The sequence below is a fragment of the Geotrypetes seraphini genome, chromosome 3, assembly GCF_902459505.1.
Source record: "Geotrypetes seraphini chromosome 3, aGeoSer1.1, whole genome shotgun sequence".
NCBI classification, from domain to species: Eukaryota; Metazoa; Chordata; class Amphibia; order Gymnophiona; family Dermophiidae; genus Geotrypetes; species Geotrypetes seraphini.
The window spans coordinates 299,050,414-299,067,850 of record NC_047086.1 but is presented as its reverse complement, the minus strand read 5'-3'; the positions used below and the strand labels follow the sequence as shown (position 1 = coordinate 299,067,850).

At 44.4% G+C, this 17,437-nt stretch overlaps 1 protein-coding gene across 2 annotated transcripts in view; it reads left to right on the top strand.

Annotated features, from left to right (window-relative positions):
* Window positions 1-17,437, top strand: part of RGS7 (regulator of G protein signaling 7) — a 495,704-nt gene that overhangs the window by 279,258 nt on the left and 199,009 nt on the right. For both annotated transcript variants that reach the window (XM_033939445.1, XM_033939446.1), the window contains exon 5: window positions 15,767-15,818. In XM_033939445.1, the coding sequence (XP_033795336.1) occupies window positions 15,767-15,818 (52 nt within the window). The remainder of the gene's footprint in view (window positions 1-15,766; window positions 15,819-17,437) is intronic.

Genomic DNA, 17,437 nt, shown 5'->3' with positions numbered 1-17,437 from the left:
CTATCAAATGCTTTGCTGAAGTCCAAGTACACGACGTCCAGGGACTTCCCTATATCCAGCTTTCTTGTTATCCAGTCAAAGAAGCTGATCAGATTTGATTGGCAGGACCTTCCCTTCATAAAACCATGTTGATGGGGATCTCGTAGATTCTCCTCATTCAGGATCGTATCCAATTGGCATTTGATTAGTATTTCCATAAGTTTACTCACTATCGATGTGAGACTCACCGGCTATAATTCTCAGCCTCCGACCTGCATCTCTTTTTGTGGAGTGGAATGACGTTAGCCATTTTCCAATCCAACGGGACTCTTCCTGTACTCAGGGAAAGATTGAAAAGTGCGGATATCGGTTCCACCAGGACGTCACTCAACTCCCTGAGCACCCTGGGGTGCAGTTTGTCCGGTCCCATAGCTTTGTTCACCTTGAGTCTTGATAGCTCCTCGTAGACACTGCTGGGCGTAGACTCGAAATTTCAAAATGGGTCTTCCAAGTTTTCCCTCGTCGGCAGCTGAGGGCCGGATCCTGGTGCCTCACAAGTGAAGACCGAGCAGAAGTATTCATTTAAAAGTTTGGCTTTGTCGGAGTCCAATTCTACATAGTTCCCATCGGGTTTCCTAAGGCGTACTATCCCATCTGTGTTTCTTTTTCTGTCGCTAATATACCGGAAGAAGGATTTATCACACTTCTTGATGTTCTTCGCAAGGTTTTCCTCCATTCGGAGTTTGGCCTCCCTGACTGACATTTTGACCGCTTTTGACTTGGCCAGATAGTCTTCCTTGGATTCTCACTTCCCTGATAGTTTGTAGAGGATGAACGCTCTTTTCTTCTTTTTTATGAGGTCTGAGATCTCCTCAGAGAACCACTACGGTCTATTGTTTCTACGCCGTTTACTTACTGATTTGACGTAGCGGTTGGTTGCTTCGTGTAAGATTGATTTCAGAGTTGACCACATTACCTCTACATTATCTGTTTCGGCATGGTTTTGCAATGCCCGATGGACGAAATCTCTCATGCTTTCGAAGTTTGTGCCCTTAAAGTTGAGGTCCTTGGTTGATGTGCTTGACTTAGTCAAACCTATCATGGTGTGGTCACTGGAGGCCAACGTATCACCTACCGAGATCTCTGTGACACTTTCTCCGTTGGTGAGTATTAGGTCTAGTATCGCCTGATCCCTAGTGGGCTCTAATACCATTTGTCTGAGTCTCTCTCCCTTTATAGAGGTTAATAGCTTCCTGCTGCCGATGGTCATAGCGGAAAGTGTGTTCCAATCCACATCAGGCATATTGAAGTCTAACAATACTGTGTCTCCACGCAAAGTGATATTCTCAATGTCTTTGATTAATTCTATATCCATGTCCTCCTGTTGTCTTGGAGGTCTGTATACTATACCAAGATACAGGCATTTGTCCTTCCACATAGCCAAATTCACCCAGAGAGATTCCCCGGTGTACTTGACATCTGCGATTTTGGTAACTTTGATGTCCTCTTTAATGTATAGTGCTACCCCTCCTCCCATTTTGCCCTCTCTGTCCCGCCGAAGTAAGTTGTATCCCGGTATAGCCATATCCCATCCATGGGAGGCCGTGAACCAAGTCTCGGATATCGCCACCACATCTAGGTCGGCGTTCCTCATTTCCATCTCTAATTCCAGAATCTTATTGCCCAAACTGTGGGCATTAACGTACATAGCCCTCCATACCTTATGTTTGCTATGTCTCTGTGTAGATATTCCTGCTTGAGCTAATAATACTGTTTGCAATGTGTGTACTTACCTCTGACTCAAAAATGCAGTTACCTCGGACTCAGAAATAGATTGTCAACTTACCTCGCCAAGTTGGTTACTTGCGCCAGCACGTGAGTGGGTACCCTCCCCCAACTTACCTAGCTTAAAGCCCTACGAAGTAGGCAGGCTAGTCGGTGTCCAAAGATGTTCTTTCCCCTTCTGGTCACGTGAAGTCCGTCAGGTCCCTGTAGTCCTTGCAGCGCCTCTCCATGGTTCAGGAATCCGAAGTTCATCTCCCTGCACCATCCGTGCAGCCAGTTGTTTGTCCTCTGGATACGATCCTTCCTGGCTCTCCCCTTGCCTCTCACTGGGAGGATCGAGGAGAAGACCACCTGCGCTTCCATCCTTCTCAGTTTCTCACCCAGGGCTCCAAAGTCTACAGATATGTTCTCCATGGGGCTCCTGGCAGTGTTGTTCGTTCCAACGTGGATAAGAAGCATGGGGAAGTGGTCATGGGGCTTGATAAGTCTGTCCAGGCAGGCGGTTACATCTCAGATCCTGGCTCTTGGCAGACAGCAAACCTCTCTTGATTGCATATCTGGTCTGCAAATTGGTCCCTCGGTGCCCCTCAGCAGGGAATCCCCAATGACTACCACTGTGCGCTTCTTTGGGGGGAGCTGATCTGTTGTCTCCGGAACCGGAATCGTCCGGTGGACAACTTCGCTAGTGGCTCCAGTGTCTAGGGCCCAAGCACTGTCTAGAATCCTGTACTCGTTATTCATCACTTAAAAAATGTACTTTGAAAAACCGCATTCTTCAACGTTTGTTCAGTGTCGCTATGGAGGGGGAGCTGACATTACTTTTTTTTTTTTTTTGTAATCATTTTTATTAGAAAGGGTACAACAACAGGCAACAGGCAATACAGAAAAGGCAAAAGTGCAAGTATAAAAAAGCAAGAATAATACAATAGAAACATGTACTCTATCCCTATGGGCCGGAGCAAAACTGGTAGCACAGAGCTAGAAAGCAACAAAATAAAACGACGCCACTGACCAAGGTGACACCGCACTCATCGACACCGGTAGAAACATCTGGGGTATCAAAACCTTCAGTGGGTAAGCTGGCTAAAAAATTTCAGAGAACCAGATTATTTGTCAAGACTTGTTCATAATAATGTGGGAATGTAGTGGTGGAGGACTGTGTCACACCAGCTAGTATAACAACAACCACCAAGAAGCAGATTAATCAAAGTAAAAAACGTATGATTTATTAGCAACAAAGACCAGATGTGGCCACGTTTTGCGTGGAGGCTGCGTCAGGGGTAAAAACTGCATGAAAAATATGACACACAACCTCTGCTAGTCAGCTTTTCCAAAACACAGAGCAAATCAATGTGTCTTCCCTCAAAATGTCAGCAAATCTTGCAATCCAGAGCCTGAGGGTAAAACGTAACCACATCGGTTCTTTGTTGCTAATAAATCATACGTTTTCTACTTGGACTAATCTGCGTCTTGGCTGTTGTTGTGCATATTATGGCAGATATTTGCCTCTATTTTGTGTGTACTACAATGCCAGATATGTACAATTATTCTGTATTTTGTTATGCTACGTTTAGACAAATAAATGCATCCTTATATATAGGCTGGGAAGTATCTATATTATCCATTGGTGTGAATGGTTGAAGGGAGAGTGAGGTCAACGGAAACTATGGTAGGACTCTGGTGAATGTTATATGTGCAAATTTTATATGTGTATGAGTCTGAGTAGTACTGGATAGAAAATCTAACAATGTCCTAGCCTTATAAAGCCTATGTGGAGTAATATTCATATACCCTTACTTTTGGTCTAACAGCACACATATGATTTGCATGTCATTACCATTGAGCATTGGGGAGCTAAGTTTTTGTGCTGCTCCCATGATATGGTGCAGAAATTGTTCACGCTAGCATCAAAGCTTTGAGTAGCAGGGCCTATCACTGCTGCGTAGCACAGGACCTGTACCATGATTCTTATGTTTTATGGCTAAAGCAGTGTTTTTCAACCGCTGTTCCGCGGCACACTAGTGTGCTGCGAGATGTTGCCTGGTGTGCCGTACGGTCAGGGCCGCCATCAGGGCAGTACCACCAGTCTAGGGAGAGGGGCGGTCCGCCCCACGTGGACAGGAGAGAGCTGGACGGGGGACCCGCGGAGTTCAATACATCTCGAGCCGCGAGGCTCGTCTTCTGTTCCTGCCTGCCCTGCAGCTAACATATAGCCGATCGCAAGCGTTCCCCGATGTCAGCGCTGACGTCGGAGGGAGGGCTTAAGCAAAGCCTGCCCTCCGACGTCAGCACTGACGTTGGAGAATACTTCCGTTCGGCTATTTGTGCGCGGCAGGGCAGGCAGGAAGCAGAAGACAAGCCTCGCGGCTTGAGCTTCGTTTTGCTGAGAAAGTTGCAAAGATGGGCTGGGAGGCAAACACGGAACACAAAAGGGGGGAGGGAGTGCGTTTTGGACACAAGGCATGAACTTGGGAGAGAGGAAGGGAGGGAAAGAGATGCTGAGGTGGGGGAGGGAATGCGTTTTTGGACACAGAAGAAATGGACTTGGGAGAGAGGAAGGGAGGGAAAGAGATGCTGAGGTGGGGGAGGGAATGAGTGTTTGGACACAGAAGGCATGGACTTTGGAGAGAGGAAGGGAGGGAAAGAGATGGTTGTGTACACGGGGAATAAAAGAAAGGAGAATTTTTGGTCATAGGGAGGGAGTGAGGTACAGATAGTGGCATACCAGGGTGGGGGGGGGGCGGTCTGCCCCACCCCGGGTTTACGTCCCAAGGGGGTGCACAGCTGGCCACCCTCCAGTGTTGTCCCTAGGCCGGCAAACTGCGGCTCTTTAGCCACTTGAGTGCCACCGCCGCCAACGGTGTTGTTGGCGGTGGCAGCATTATAAAATACTTTCTTTGTGTTTATTTGATTCCTATTCAAGAGAATTACTTTATATATAGTCAATATAGGCACAGAGTTAAATTTTTTAACATTTTCTAATGGTGGCGTGCCTCGTGATTTTTTTCATGAAACAAGTGTGCCTTTGCCCAAAAAAGGTTGAAAAACACTGGGCTAAAGTACAACCTAATGGAGCACTCAGATGACAGAGACTTGAAGTCAACCTGTGGCAACATATGTGCAGTGAATGCAAATGTGTACTTGTGTTAGGGCTGCTGAAGTGAGATGTGTCCTGGTAGGGTGCTGCCAGATCTCATATACTTTGTGCACAGGTTCATTCTTCTCTCTCCCTTTCCAAGCTGTTGTGAGTAATTATTGCTGCTATTTCCTCAGCCAGTTCATGTAGTCTATCTAGATTTTCAGAAAGCTTTTGACAAAGTTCCTCATGAGAGACTCCTGAGAAAATTAAAGAGTCATGGGATAAGAGACATTGTTCTGTTGTGGATTAGGAATCAATTATTATACAGAAAACAGAGGGTAGGGTTAAATGGCTATTTTTCTCAATGGAGGAGGGTGAATAGTGGAGTGCCACAGGGATCTGTATTGGAACGAGTGCTATTTAACAATATTTATAAATGATTTGGAAATTGAAACAACAGGTGAGGTGATTATGACCCCTTTTTATGAAGTCACATTAGACTTTTTTTTATCACTAACCGGGGTGGAATTAGCTTTGACTCTCATAGAAATTCTATAAAAATCAGAGTTTTTACCACTGTGACCGGTGATTAAAAAAAAAAAAAAAAAAAGCCTAATGCAGCTTCATAAAAATGTGAGTAAATTTGCAGATGACACAAAACTATTTAAAGTTGTGAAAACACATGAGGACTGTGAAAAATTGCAGGAAGACCTTAGGAAATTGGAAGACTGGGCATTCAAATGGTAGATGAAATTTAATATAGACAAATGCAAAGTGATGCACATTGGGAATAATAATCCAAATCATAGTTGCCTTATGCTAGGGTCCACCTTAAGAATCAGCACCCAAGAAAAATATCTGGGTATCACTGTAGACACTACGCTGAAATCATCTGCCCAGTGAGCAGCTGTGCTAAATAAAGCAAAGAGGATGCTAGAAAGTATTAGGAAAGGGATGGTAAATAAAACTGAGAATATTATAATACCTGTGTATCATTCCATGGTGGTTCCTTACCTTGAAAATTACAGTATCCAGAACTATGCGCATCTCAAAAAAGATATAGCAGAATCAGAAAAGGTTCAAAAAAGAGCGACCAAAATGATAAAGGGGTTGGAATGCTTCTCTTATGAAGAAAGACTAAAGAGGTTGAGGCTCCTCAGCTTGGAAAAGGGACAGTTGAGGGGAGGGGGGTTATGACTGAGGTTAAAAAAATTTATTTTGAAAGTGGCAATTTAGACATGTTAGCAAACAAAACATCCAAAAGCCACTTTATGTCATTTTTTGGACATTTTTTCTCTTTTGAAAATGAGCCCCATAGTGTGTTATAGAGTTTGGTTTTGCTTTCTTCTGGATTGAAAAGCAAAGGACAAATATCTTCTAGGTAACTAAATACTAGTTAGTTAGGTGCCATTGACTTGTGCTACGTAGCTATGGGTGTGAAACTGTTTTAAATCCTTGATGATTTGTATCCATCTTTGTTGCTGCTGTGTGTTTTGTTCCTCAATGTTCTCTTATTGCATCTTTTACTCCCCATTCATTCTTTTGCATTAGATTTTAGAAGACAAGAAAACAAAAGCCTTGAAAATTTGTGCACATAGCTATTATTAGAATAATATTATGAGCATAATGCAGATGTACAGAAGTCTGTCAATACTATGTCATAGCTACCATGGCAACCATGATTTGGCATCTTGTGCACTGATATGATACCGCATACAGTATCACTTCAGGAATGAAGACCATATGAACTACATGTGAAAAGAACTGGAAGAAGCATTGATATGTGGGATGAGTAAAAGAATAACATTTGCTGAGATGATAGGAGAAGAAGGGTTTAAAAGCTGATATCATAGTAACCAAACAAAAAAGAAAAAGAGAGGGGCATATGAAAAAGATTTACTGAATGGGCTAGAATAAAATTGTAGGGAATAGCAGAAAAGAGGAAGTGAAAAGGGGGATGTATTGTTTTTAATGAGAAACATATTGATCTGATTTACAGACATGTAGTTTCTTCTCTCTTCTTTTGGTCCTAAAATAGCTTTTAATAATATTAAAACATCAGTCTATATTTATGTAAGATTTAGTAAGAGGTGTTGACATTTACTTGCATTTGGTGGCATTTTGGGGATTGTCGGTCCAGAGGAAGGTTATTAAAATGGTCATAAGTTGTATGGGGATAGACTTAAAGATCTCAATATGTATACTATACTTTGGAGAAAAGGCGGGAGAGGGAAAATATGATAGACATTTAAATATCTACATGGCGTAAATGCACATATGAGGAAAGTCTCTTTCATTTGAAAGGAAGCTCCAGAATGAGAGGGCATAGGATGGTTAAAAGGTGATAGGCACATGAGAAATTGGCGTCCCGATTGTACATGGCCAACTGCTACCTAACCAGCCAATCGGGATGCATGTTTTCTAAAAAAAAACCTCCTGAGGCAGGCCGCCTACCTTGTAAGCACCTCTGGGAGCCTAGTGATGTGCGTAAGCCCACCTAAGCTCGCCTTAGGTTAGACGGCGTGGCTTGGCCCGGAAGTAGCCTTAGGGGGCCGTACTCGTCTCCCTAGGCCCACGGTAGACAATGCTGGCCTATATTGTAAGCAGATGCGGCCGCTGAGCTTATCCCAGCTAGGAATCTCCCTGCTGTGATAAGTTTAGCGGCTGCCCGTCCCAGTTCCCCCGTACATCGCTGGCAGGAGGGATGGCCAAACCCTCCTATAGGAACCTCCCACCCCCACATCTGAATGATTGCAGTAGGAGGGATGCCCATTCCCTCCTGCTGACACCCCGTGAACCCCTCCAATGATCGGAGGCAGAAGGGATTCTCAGTCCCTCCTGCCAACACCCCCAAATCCCCCCAAAAAAGTTTGCAACACTCCTATGGACCCCCCTAAAGGTCAGCTCCGGGCCCTTCCCCCCCACCAGGACTCCACCCGGACCTTCCCCTAACCTGTTTTCATGGCCGGCTTTCTCCCACTTGAATCCAGCCGGTAGGCCTGCCTTCAAAGGAATGGCGGGCCTGCCCCTTCCCAGTGCATCTTGGGATGCACCGGGGAGGGGCCTAAGGGCCTGATTGCCCAAGCACTTAAGGCCCCAGATGGGCCTAACATTCTAGTTGGCCCAGGTGCCTAAGGCCTCTCCCCGGTGCATCCCAAGATGTACCAGGAAGGGGCAGGCCCGCCATTCCTTCGAAGGCGGGCCTGATGGCTGGACGCAGGCAGGAGCCATCCATCTAGCCAATGAAAATAGGTTGGAGGATCCAGGTGGGGTTGAGGGGGGTTCTGATGGGGGAGTGGTCCGGGTGGGGGCAAACTTTTGGGGGATTCCGGGGGTAAACTTCCCAGGGGAGGGGGTCGGCAGGAGGGGCTGGGCATCCATCCTGCCATTGACCATGGGGGGGTAACGGGGTGCCGGGTGGAGGGACTGGGCATCCCTCCTGCCACGATCATTTGGGGGGGGGGTTCAGGTAGGAGAGATTTGGCATCTCTTCTGCCGGGGAACTTTGGAGTGGGTTCGTGGGTGCCAGGCAGGAGGGACTGGGCATCCTTCCTGCCCTGATCATTTTGGTGGGGGGGGAGGTATTCCGGCAGGAGAGATTTATCATTTCTCCTGCTGTGATCATTGGGGGTGGGGTAGGGGGGTTTCCTTCAGGAAGGATTGGGCATTTCTCCTGCTGGGGAACATTGGGGTGGGTTCGCAGGTGCTGGACAGGAGGGACATGGCATCCCTCTTGCCCCGATCGTTTTGGGTGGGAGATTCGCGGCGGGTATCAGCAGGAGGGAATGGTCATCCCTCCTGCCGTGATTGTTCAGGGGGGTGTATGGAGGTTCCGGCAGGAGGGATTGGGCATCCCTACTGCCGGTAGTTTTCACAGGTGGTAGAACAGGTTGCCCCTAAACTTATCATGGCAGGGAGATTCCTTGCCGCGATCAGCTCAGCGGCAACCCGATTCTCTAACAAGTGCCTGTAACATGGACGTCGGTTAGAGAATCGGGTTCTTAGGCGGACTTAGGCGCAATTCTCTTTTTGACGCCAGTGTGCGATTCTCATAAGCCGCTTAGGTGGCTTCTGAGACGGCGTCCTATACAGAATCTAGGCCAAAATGTGGTAGATAAAATACAAATTTTATTTGTATACCACCAATACCTCTTCAAAGTTCACAGTGGTTCATAAACAATAAAATATCTAGACCCAGTTCATTTAGAAAAGTTTCTTTCAGACAAACCGAAATTACCTGTTACTAGTGCTGAAGCTGAGAAGGAATGAAATATGAAGATTATCATAGCCTGATGTTAGAGTTTATTAGAATATTGATGTTTAGTTCTATACTTTTTTGGAATATAAAATCGGCGACAAGATTAGGTAGTCAACCCTAAATAATGTGGACTTGTTAATGTTTATATTTTAATTTGAATTATTTCCTTTATATTTTGTATGTTTGCTTGAATTTGTTATGATGTAACAATTAATAAAATTTATAAAAAAAATAAAATAAAATAAAATATCTAAATATTAGGTGCTCGGAAAATATCCCTAACTGCCAATAGGTTCACAATCTGACTAAAGCACCTGTATACACAACTGCTTACATGCTGAGGATACATAAAAAGAAGACTAAAGGAAAAACAAAGAACAAAAGAGAATTAAAATAAAACAAAAGAGAATTAAAGTTTAATAAAAATATAAATAAGGCTCTGTCAGATTAAAACTACCCACATTTTGAAAAGTTCAGCTTCTAGTTTCATATAAACAAGCTGCAATGGGCCAGACTTACCCAGGGCCATTCATTGTAGGCTTGTGACCTCCTCTCCTGCCTGGCCTTGGGTTCAAAATGGCAGCTGCTGCCCTCTAGTAGTAACCTTACAATGCTATTACTAGGTGTCAACCCTCTATTTAAAGACAATCTGACAGGAGATCACGTGATGCTGTGAGCTGGGAAGTAGCACCTCGCGCTGGCTCCAGAGCCCTGTTCCCCCTTTCATCATACAACGGAGGATCGGTGTGTGAACTTTGCTTGCCTTTTCAGCACATTTCTTTGTTGATACATGGACAAATATTTATCAATTTTGCAACCAGCTATGATCTCAAAAACCACTAAAAAAGAGCGAGAGAAGAGTAAGGCCGGAGAGGACAAAATGGCGGAGGAGCCTCGTGCAGCTAACCCGGCGTTTACTACCGAAATGCAAGTAGAACTTCAATAGGCAGTCTTGCAAGCTTTGGGTCCTCGTATGGAGCACATCAATTCCCAACTTACCAAACTTGAATCGCTCCTGGAGCACAACTCTATTCGTGAAACAGAATTAGAGAATCGGGTCGAGGATGAGGCCACTTCTATGGCATCGGATGTTGCTACACTCACGACTCAATTACGCACTTGCCAAGAAAAACTTGAAGATCTCGGGGACAGATCGTGCCGGGGCAATTAGAGATTTATTGGATTGCTGGAGACTATCGCTGACTCCGTGCTTCTCTCCGTAGTGGAATCTTGGTTGGCCAGTGAGTTGCCGATGCCTACCTCTTTGGGCCCCGCATGCTTTGAGCGGGTACATCGCGTGGGATCCCACTCTGGGACAGATCAACAACCAAGGGTGGTGATCGGTAAATTGCATAATTACCGGCACAAGGTAGAATTGCTTCGGGCTTACCGCACAAAGAGAGACTTGCTGCATTATGATTCTACTCCAGTGCGAATTGGCCAGGATTATTCAGGGGCTTTAACGGACAAAAGACGGGAGTTTCATCCTCTCTGTGCTAAACTCGTTGAACAGAAACGCTGCTTTATGTTTCTTTATATGGCAGTGTTAAAAATTCACTACAATGGCAAGTGGCATGTCTTTGACTCAACGACTCTGGCAGGAGAGTTTATTAATTCTTTGGAACCTTCTTCCTCGCTTCCAACCTGACTGTTCCTGCTTTATTTGGTTTCTACAAAAGTTGATTATGCTGGTGGTTCATTGTTTGTTATATATTCAGGGTTCACATGGTTTTTCTCTTTCCTTGTTTACTAGCTCACCTTAGGGGAAGGGGCTCTGAAGACGTCTTTCTCGTGCTCTCTTTTCCCATTGCCTGGTTGGTTTTGGGATATTTTTGTATTTGGTGGGATGGGTAGGGGTGCGGGATATTGGAGTGGGTTGGGAGGGGGGAGAGGGATGGATTAAGGAATGGAGGGGGGGAGGGGGTTGGGGATGTATTTTTTCTATATTTCAGTGTGTCTTTCTCTATTACCTTTTTGTTTTTTCTCATACTTTTGTAGTGGGGATTCTAAAATTTTGCTTCCTGGGGAAGGCTGGGCGCTCGGGGAGTCTTTTACAGTGGGTATGTTGGTGGGTGCTTATTCTCTCACTCGTGAGTGGTAGGACTTTTCGAATACTGTCCTGGAATGTGGGTGGCATCACATCTCCTATAAAGAGATCTAAATTACTCCAATGTATCCAAAATCATGCTGCGGATTTGGCATGCCTGCAGGAAACCTGACTTAAGGATGCAGAACATGCCAAATTACAGAAGGGGTGGGTGGGCCAAGTAATTTCAGCTTCTTCGTCTAATAAGAAAGCAGGCGTAGCCATATTAATATGGAAGGGGTTCCCAGGCAGGGTGGAACGTTTATATGGTGACAATGATGGGAGAATTCTTTTGTGCAAACTTACAATGTCTGATCAATCTTATTTTCTCATGGTAGTGTATGCACCTAACCAATATGATCATAAATTTTTTTCCTCCCTGGTAAGTCTGGGTCTTCGGGACCAGACATCTCCACTGATATTACTGGGAGATTTCAATCAGGTGTTAGACTAAGATTTAGATAGAACGGGCCCCGGTTCTTCCCATCACTCTAACACACTTAGGGGTATCCCTTTTCTTTACGATACGTTAGCTTTGATAGACCCATGGCGCCTCTTGCATCCTACGACAGAGATTTTACCCATCAATCGAGAGCGTATCACACTTTTTCCAGAATAGATTATACATTGCTTTCATCATCTATCTTCTCCCAGGTACATTCTGCAGAGGTGGGCCCTCTCTCTGTATCAGATCATTGTCCCATTTGGGTGGATCTTTTACATAGTGATGGATTTCCTACCCAAGGGTCCTGGAGATTTCCCTCCTATTTACTTAATAATTCAGATTTTACTCGGTATTTTACTTCAAAGTGGGAAGATTATGTTACTTTTAATTCTCAGCATAAGGATACCCCATTATTATTTTGGGAAGCGGCCAAGTCCGTTATTAGGGGAGACATTATTTCCTACGTTGTGGCCCAGAGAAAGAGACTCTCGCAGGGGATTTTACGTTTGGAACGGGATTATAGAACGTTGAAGCGAGCGCATATTGCATGTCCTTCTGCTCAGTCGCGGGAGGCCTTGACAGCGGCACAAGTAGCCCTGAACACTCTTCTACATGAGCGTACACAGCGTTATCTTTACTACTGTAGATTTCATTACTATAAATTTGGAAATAAATCTGGGAGACTACTGGCGACCTTGACTAGGCCTAGGCGACCCAATTGCTATATCCCTCACCTCCCATTTGGTTCAGGAGTGGAGGTGACTACTAGACCTGCTATTGCAGATAGTTTTCACAAATATTACGCTGCTTTCTACTCTGCCAAGGGAAATTTAGAGGGTCCTGAGGCCAGTGATTATTTGGCTGATGCGGGGGTACCACGGTTATCTTCTCCTGATCGAATACACTTGAATCAGCCTATACAGGGAAAAGAGCTTCAGAGGGTGGTTAAGCAACTCAAGAATTGTAGTTCCCCGGGTCCGGATGGCTTTTCCCCAGAGTTTTACAAAATATTATTTCCTTCCCTGTGTGGTCCTTTAGTGGACTATTACACGGCGGCCCTGGCGGAGGGTGAGTTCCCGACGAGAGCGAACCATGCACACATATCTTTAATCCCAAAACCGGGAAAACCGGAGGCTGATATTGAATCTTATCGTCCGATATCTCTTATTAACGTGGATATTAAGATTCTGGACAAAATTTTTGCCAACCGACTGGCGTTATTATTGCCGAAATTGATTGTCCCGGAACAGGTTGGCTTCGTACAACATCGTCATTCAGTCCTGAATGTCCGTAGATTGTTAACTGCTGTGCAGCGAGTGAAGGACACCGCCAATAAGGGGATTTTGGTTGGCCTAGATGCGGCTAAGGCCTTCGATCAAGTTAATTGGCAATATCTTTTTCAGGTGCTCACTTATATGCTTTGATGGTTGGTGTTATGGGATGATCCGCTTATTATATAAAGACCCTAAAGCGTGCATTTTAGTTAATGGCACCCATACACCTCCATTTCAGATCCAGAGAGGTACTAGACAGGGAAGTCCATTGTCACCACTTCTCTTTCTTCTTTACTTAGATCCCTTTTTACGTACGCTTCTACTTGATGATGAGATGCAGGGCTTACCTGAGGGGGCATCCCAATTGCGAGTGCTGGCCTTTGCGGATGATCTTTTATTAACTTTAGGAGACCCGCAGAGATCCCTTACCCGAGCATTAACTTTACTGGATGAATATAGTATGTACTCTGGCCTGGTATTAAATAACCAAAAATCGATAGTCTTGCCTTTATCTCTGGAGATTCCGAATGATTGGAAGGGTGCTTTTCCATTTACTTGTGCCCCGGGCTATTTGACTTATTTGGGCATCCTTATCTCTCCTGATCTTGCTCAATTGTACTCTTTAAATATTACTCTCCTCTTGATGGCCACTAAACAAAAGTTGCAAAGTTGGGGGATATTCCCACTTTCCTTGATGGGGAAGATTGCTTTATATAACATGGTACTGGTGCCTCAATGGCTTTATGTTTTTCAAATGTTACCTGTATTGTTTTCTGTTAAACATGACAAGGAAATTGGAAGGGCTCTACAACTTTATTTGTGGAATGGAAAAAAAGCTAGATTGTCTTTGTCTCATATGGCTAGGCCGTGGGACAGAGGCGGTTTGGGCTTGCGTAGTATTAGACTCCTGTCTCAGGCTTGCCAGATGAGACATCTTAACGACTGGTTTCGGGGGACTCGACATTTTTCAGCTACCAGTCAAGAACTTTCCCTTTGTGCTCCTTATCACTTCAGCTGCTTACTTCATGCTAAACAATTGCCTTTGAAGACATCATCTGCACGGGACCTTTTCTTACTACCATTGAGACGATTATGGAGGATTATTTGCCAGCATCTTCATATTCCTTTCCACGTAACACGTTATTTGCCATTGCTGGGAAGTGGAGATTTCCTCTCCGGACAGTCGCCAGAACCCTCCTCAGTGTGGTCTCGAGACTCTAATCGTTACATCTTTCAAATGGTCCATTCTAATGGAGTTTTGAGACCCTTGGGAGAACTTCAGAGGGGCCAGGATTGGACTGCTCAACATTGGTATTTTTACTTACAGTTATCTTCTTATATACGTTCCCTCCCACAGGACTGTCTCACAGATGACCGTATGGAGTTAATTTCTGAAGCCTTAAGTTTGTCTGCCCAGGTACCGATTCCATTGCGATTTCATCATCGTTTTCTTCAGGAATGTCTGGGGGAACTTTCTTATGACTCTTATGCCACCAAATGGTCTATGGATTTGCCCTGCGAGGTTTCTGCCCTTCTAATTAAAAGAGTGGCTCACTTGACGCCTCAAAATTAAAATGAACTATAAATTTTTGTTAAGGCTTTATCACTCTCCCGCTTATATGTATCGGGCGAAACTGTGTGCTTCAGATCGCTGCCTTAAATGTCAATATTCACCTGCTACTCTTGGTCATCAGTTGTGGCCCTTTGTGAAGGTGCAGCTGTTTTGGCTACATATACAGCAACATATCATGGCAATGTGGCACTATAAATATACATTTTGCCCGGTTAAGTTATTTACTTTGGAGTCTCTTCCTAGATCTTCACTGAAGGGTTTTCGGAGTTTTTTGGATCGAGCGATCCTGTTGGGGAAGAAAGTGATATTTCACTGTTGGATTTCTTCGGACTCTCCTACGCTTGCCCATTGGCGTATGTTGATGATACAACTCACCTCCATGGAACGTTTGTCTCATTCATCTTTAGACTCTTTACAGGGGCGAGCATATTGCACTCGATGGGAGCCCTTCTGGAATACATTGACACCCAGAGCTCGCAGCCATTTGTTAAATGTTTGATCGTCACTGCTATTGGACGCACTGGACTGGAATATTTCTCTTGCACTTTGTGATGGGGATGGGGGGACAACAGGGACGGGAGAAGACCTGGGCTGAATTTTTGTACTCATCGCTTATTGTTGTACACTTTGTTGCTGTTTGGTGTTTAGTTTTGAAAATTTAATAAAATATATTGCAAAAAATAACCAAACAATCTGACATGAGGCGGAGTTCATGTAGGGGGATCTTGATTGCTACAGGGCCTTTACCATTGGGGACTAGTTGGTGGATCTTGAGTGCTGCAAGTCTTTGAAATGGGGGAATTCAGGGGGTGGTATCTTGAGTGTTGCAGGCTCTTTGACATGGGGGGAGGGGAGTGTTCAGCATCTTGACTGCTGCAGGGATTTTTGACATGGGGGTCAGAGGGCTTAAGGTGCCGTAATTGCAAAAACCACAATATAGTAAACATACCTCCTAGATTGTGTACCTTTTGCAAAAGTGTACATACTTTGGAAACAATTTTAAAAAGAGAGATTGAAAAGATGTCAACAAAACTAGTGGACTGTTTGCAACATGGGGAAAACACAGATCAAGGGAAACCAGTATCTTAACAATGTCTCATGAATACATTAGACAATACTGTAAGAATATAATTTAATGATAAAAGAAACCTATGCTTTAAACCTGATGAAACCATGAAAACAATTGGTAAAAGTGTAAATACAATTTTGTATTAAGTTGTTGTTTTTTTTTTTGTCTAATCTATATTCCCTTGGTTTATTGCTTTTGTTTTGTTATTATTTTTATAGACTCCCTACTTTTGGCCATCTAATTGTTGGGAGCCAGAAAATACAGACTATGGTAAGTTTAGATATATATTTCTTTACCCATACAGGGCCTTTCAGTGCATTTCACAAACTGTATGTTCTAGATTAATTGTCAATTCTACTGTCAGATAAAACAGTCCAAGAAATGGTAATGGCAATTGGAATTAGTACCGCCAGTATTGAACAAACTCTTTGGGCAAGACTCTCAAAAGTTTAATGCTGGTGCTAAACTGTTTTCCGGTGGTATAACCTGTACACTGTTTAGCAGCAGATTATCAAAAGGGATTATCTCCATCTTTAGTGAGGTTTCTAGCAGTCTCCAACACTGACATGAAAATGGGCTCTTCAACACTGAAATAAGCCGTCCGGTGGATTCTTAAAAAATGCCGAGCCATATTCAAAAAGTGGCATCGGCTTTTGGCAACAAAAAAAGAAACTGGTCCAGGGGTGCCAGTCAGTGTCAGAGACTGCTAGAAAGCCCTATGTTGTTATGCGGTGGGAGAGATGCTCATTCTCTCCGCTGCATCACAACACCCCGTCCCTAAAATCCCGGCCATGATCCCTCTGCAACAGGAGAGATACCCACTCTCTCCTGCTGCACTAAAATCCCCTACTCGACCGCCACAAACCATCCGCCCCCCCCCCCTCGCAGCAGGAGAGATGCCCAGTCTCTCCTGCTGTACTAAAATACCCGATGCGAACACCCCGCCACTGACCCGAACACCTCCTGCAGCGGGAGAGATGCCCACTCTGCCCTGCTTTCAAGTGGCCTCCCTCCCCCATCTCCACTGTGCCTCTCCCGCTTACCTCAACATAGATGAGCTGGAGGAACATGGCCATCTTCCTCCCAGCTGTTGTTGCGTCATCTAAAATTGTAATTCCCTCCTCGGTGCATCTTGGGATGCACCTGAAGGGGCCCGAGGCTCTGATTGGCCCAGGTTGTTTAAGGCCCCTGGGGAAGCTTTTGTGCAACTGGTGGTTGTTCTTATGTTACAGGAACTATACTTTGAGATCCTGTTTGATGGCCCATGTTGTAAGCGCTCTTACCTTGAAGCACTACACTAAACTAAATTAAAACTTAGATTTATAGACTGGGTTATCTTCATATAATAAAGCTCGACTTGGTTTACATAAATTTAAAACAATACAGAAAAGAACATGAGTTTATAATTTAGAAAATAACCATGTTTTAAGTTTTTACAAAAAAGTTGAAATGAACTTAGTTCTCTTAACCTTAGAGGAATATCATTCCATATTTCTGTTAGTTTGCACTATCTGAGAGAGTCCATAGCAGCATTTAATTTTACCATCTACTGTGTGTGACTGGTTGTTCTTGTGTTACATGTACTAGTACTTTGAAGCATATCTGATTGCTTGAGATCCTATTCGACAGTTGAGTCTTCAGGTCAATGACCCATGATGTAAGCGCTCCTAACCAGAAGCATTGCACTATTTAAGAAAATCCCTAGTATTCAGTATAAAAGCACAACACCCCCCCCCCTCTCCCTTTTCACTAAACCACAGTAGAGGTTTCTACCGCAGCACAGAGTGCTAAATGCTCTGATACTGCTCCGAAGCTCATAGGAATTCTATGAGCGTCAGAGAACATAAGAACATAAGCAGTGCCTCCGCCGGGTCAGACCATAGGTCCAT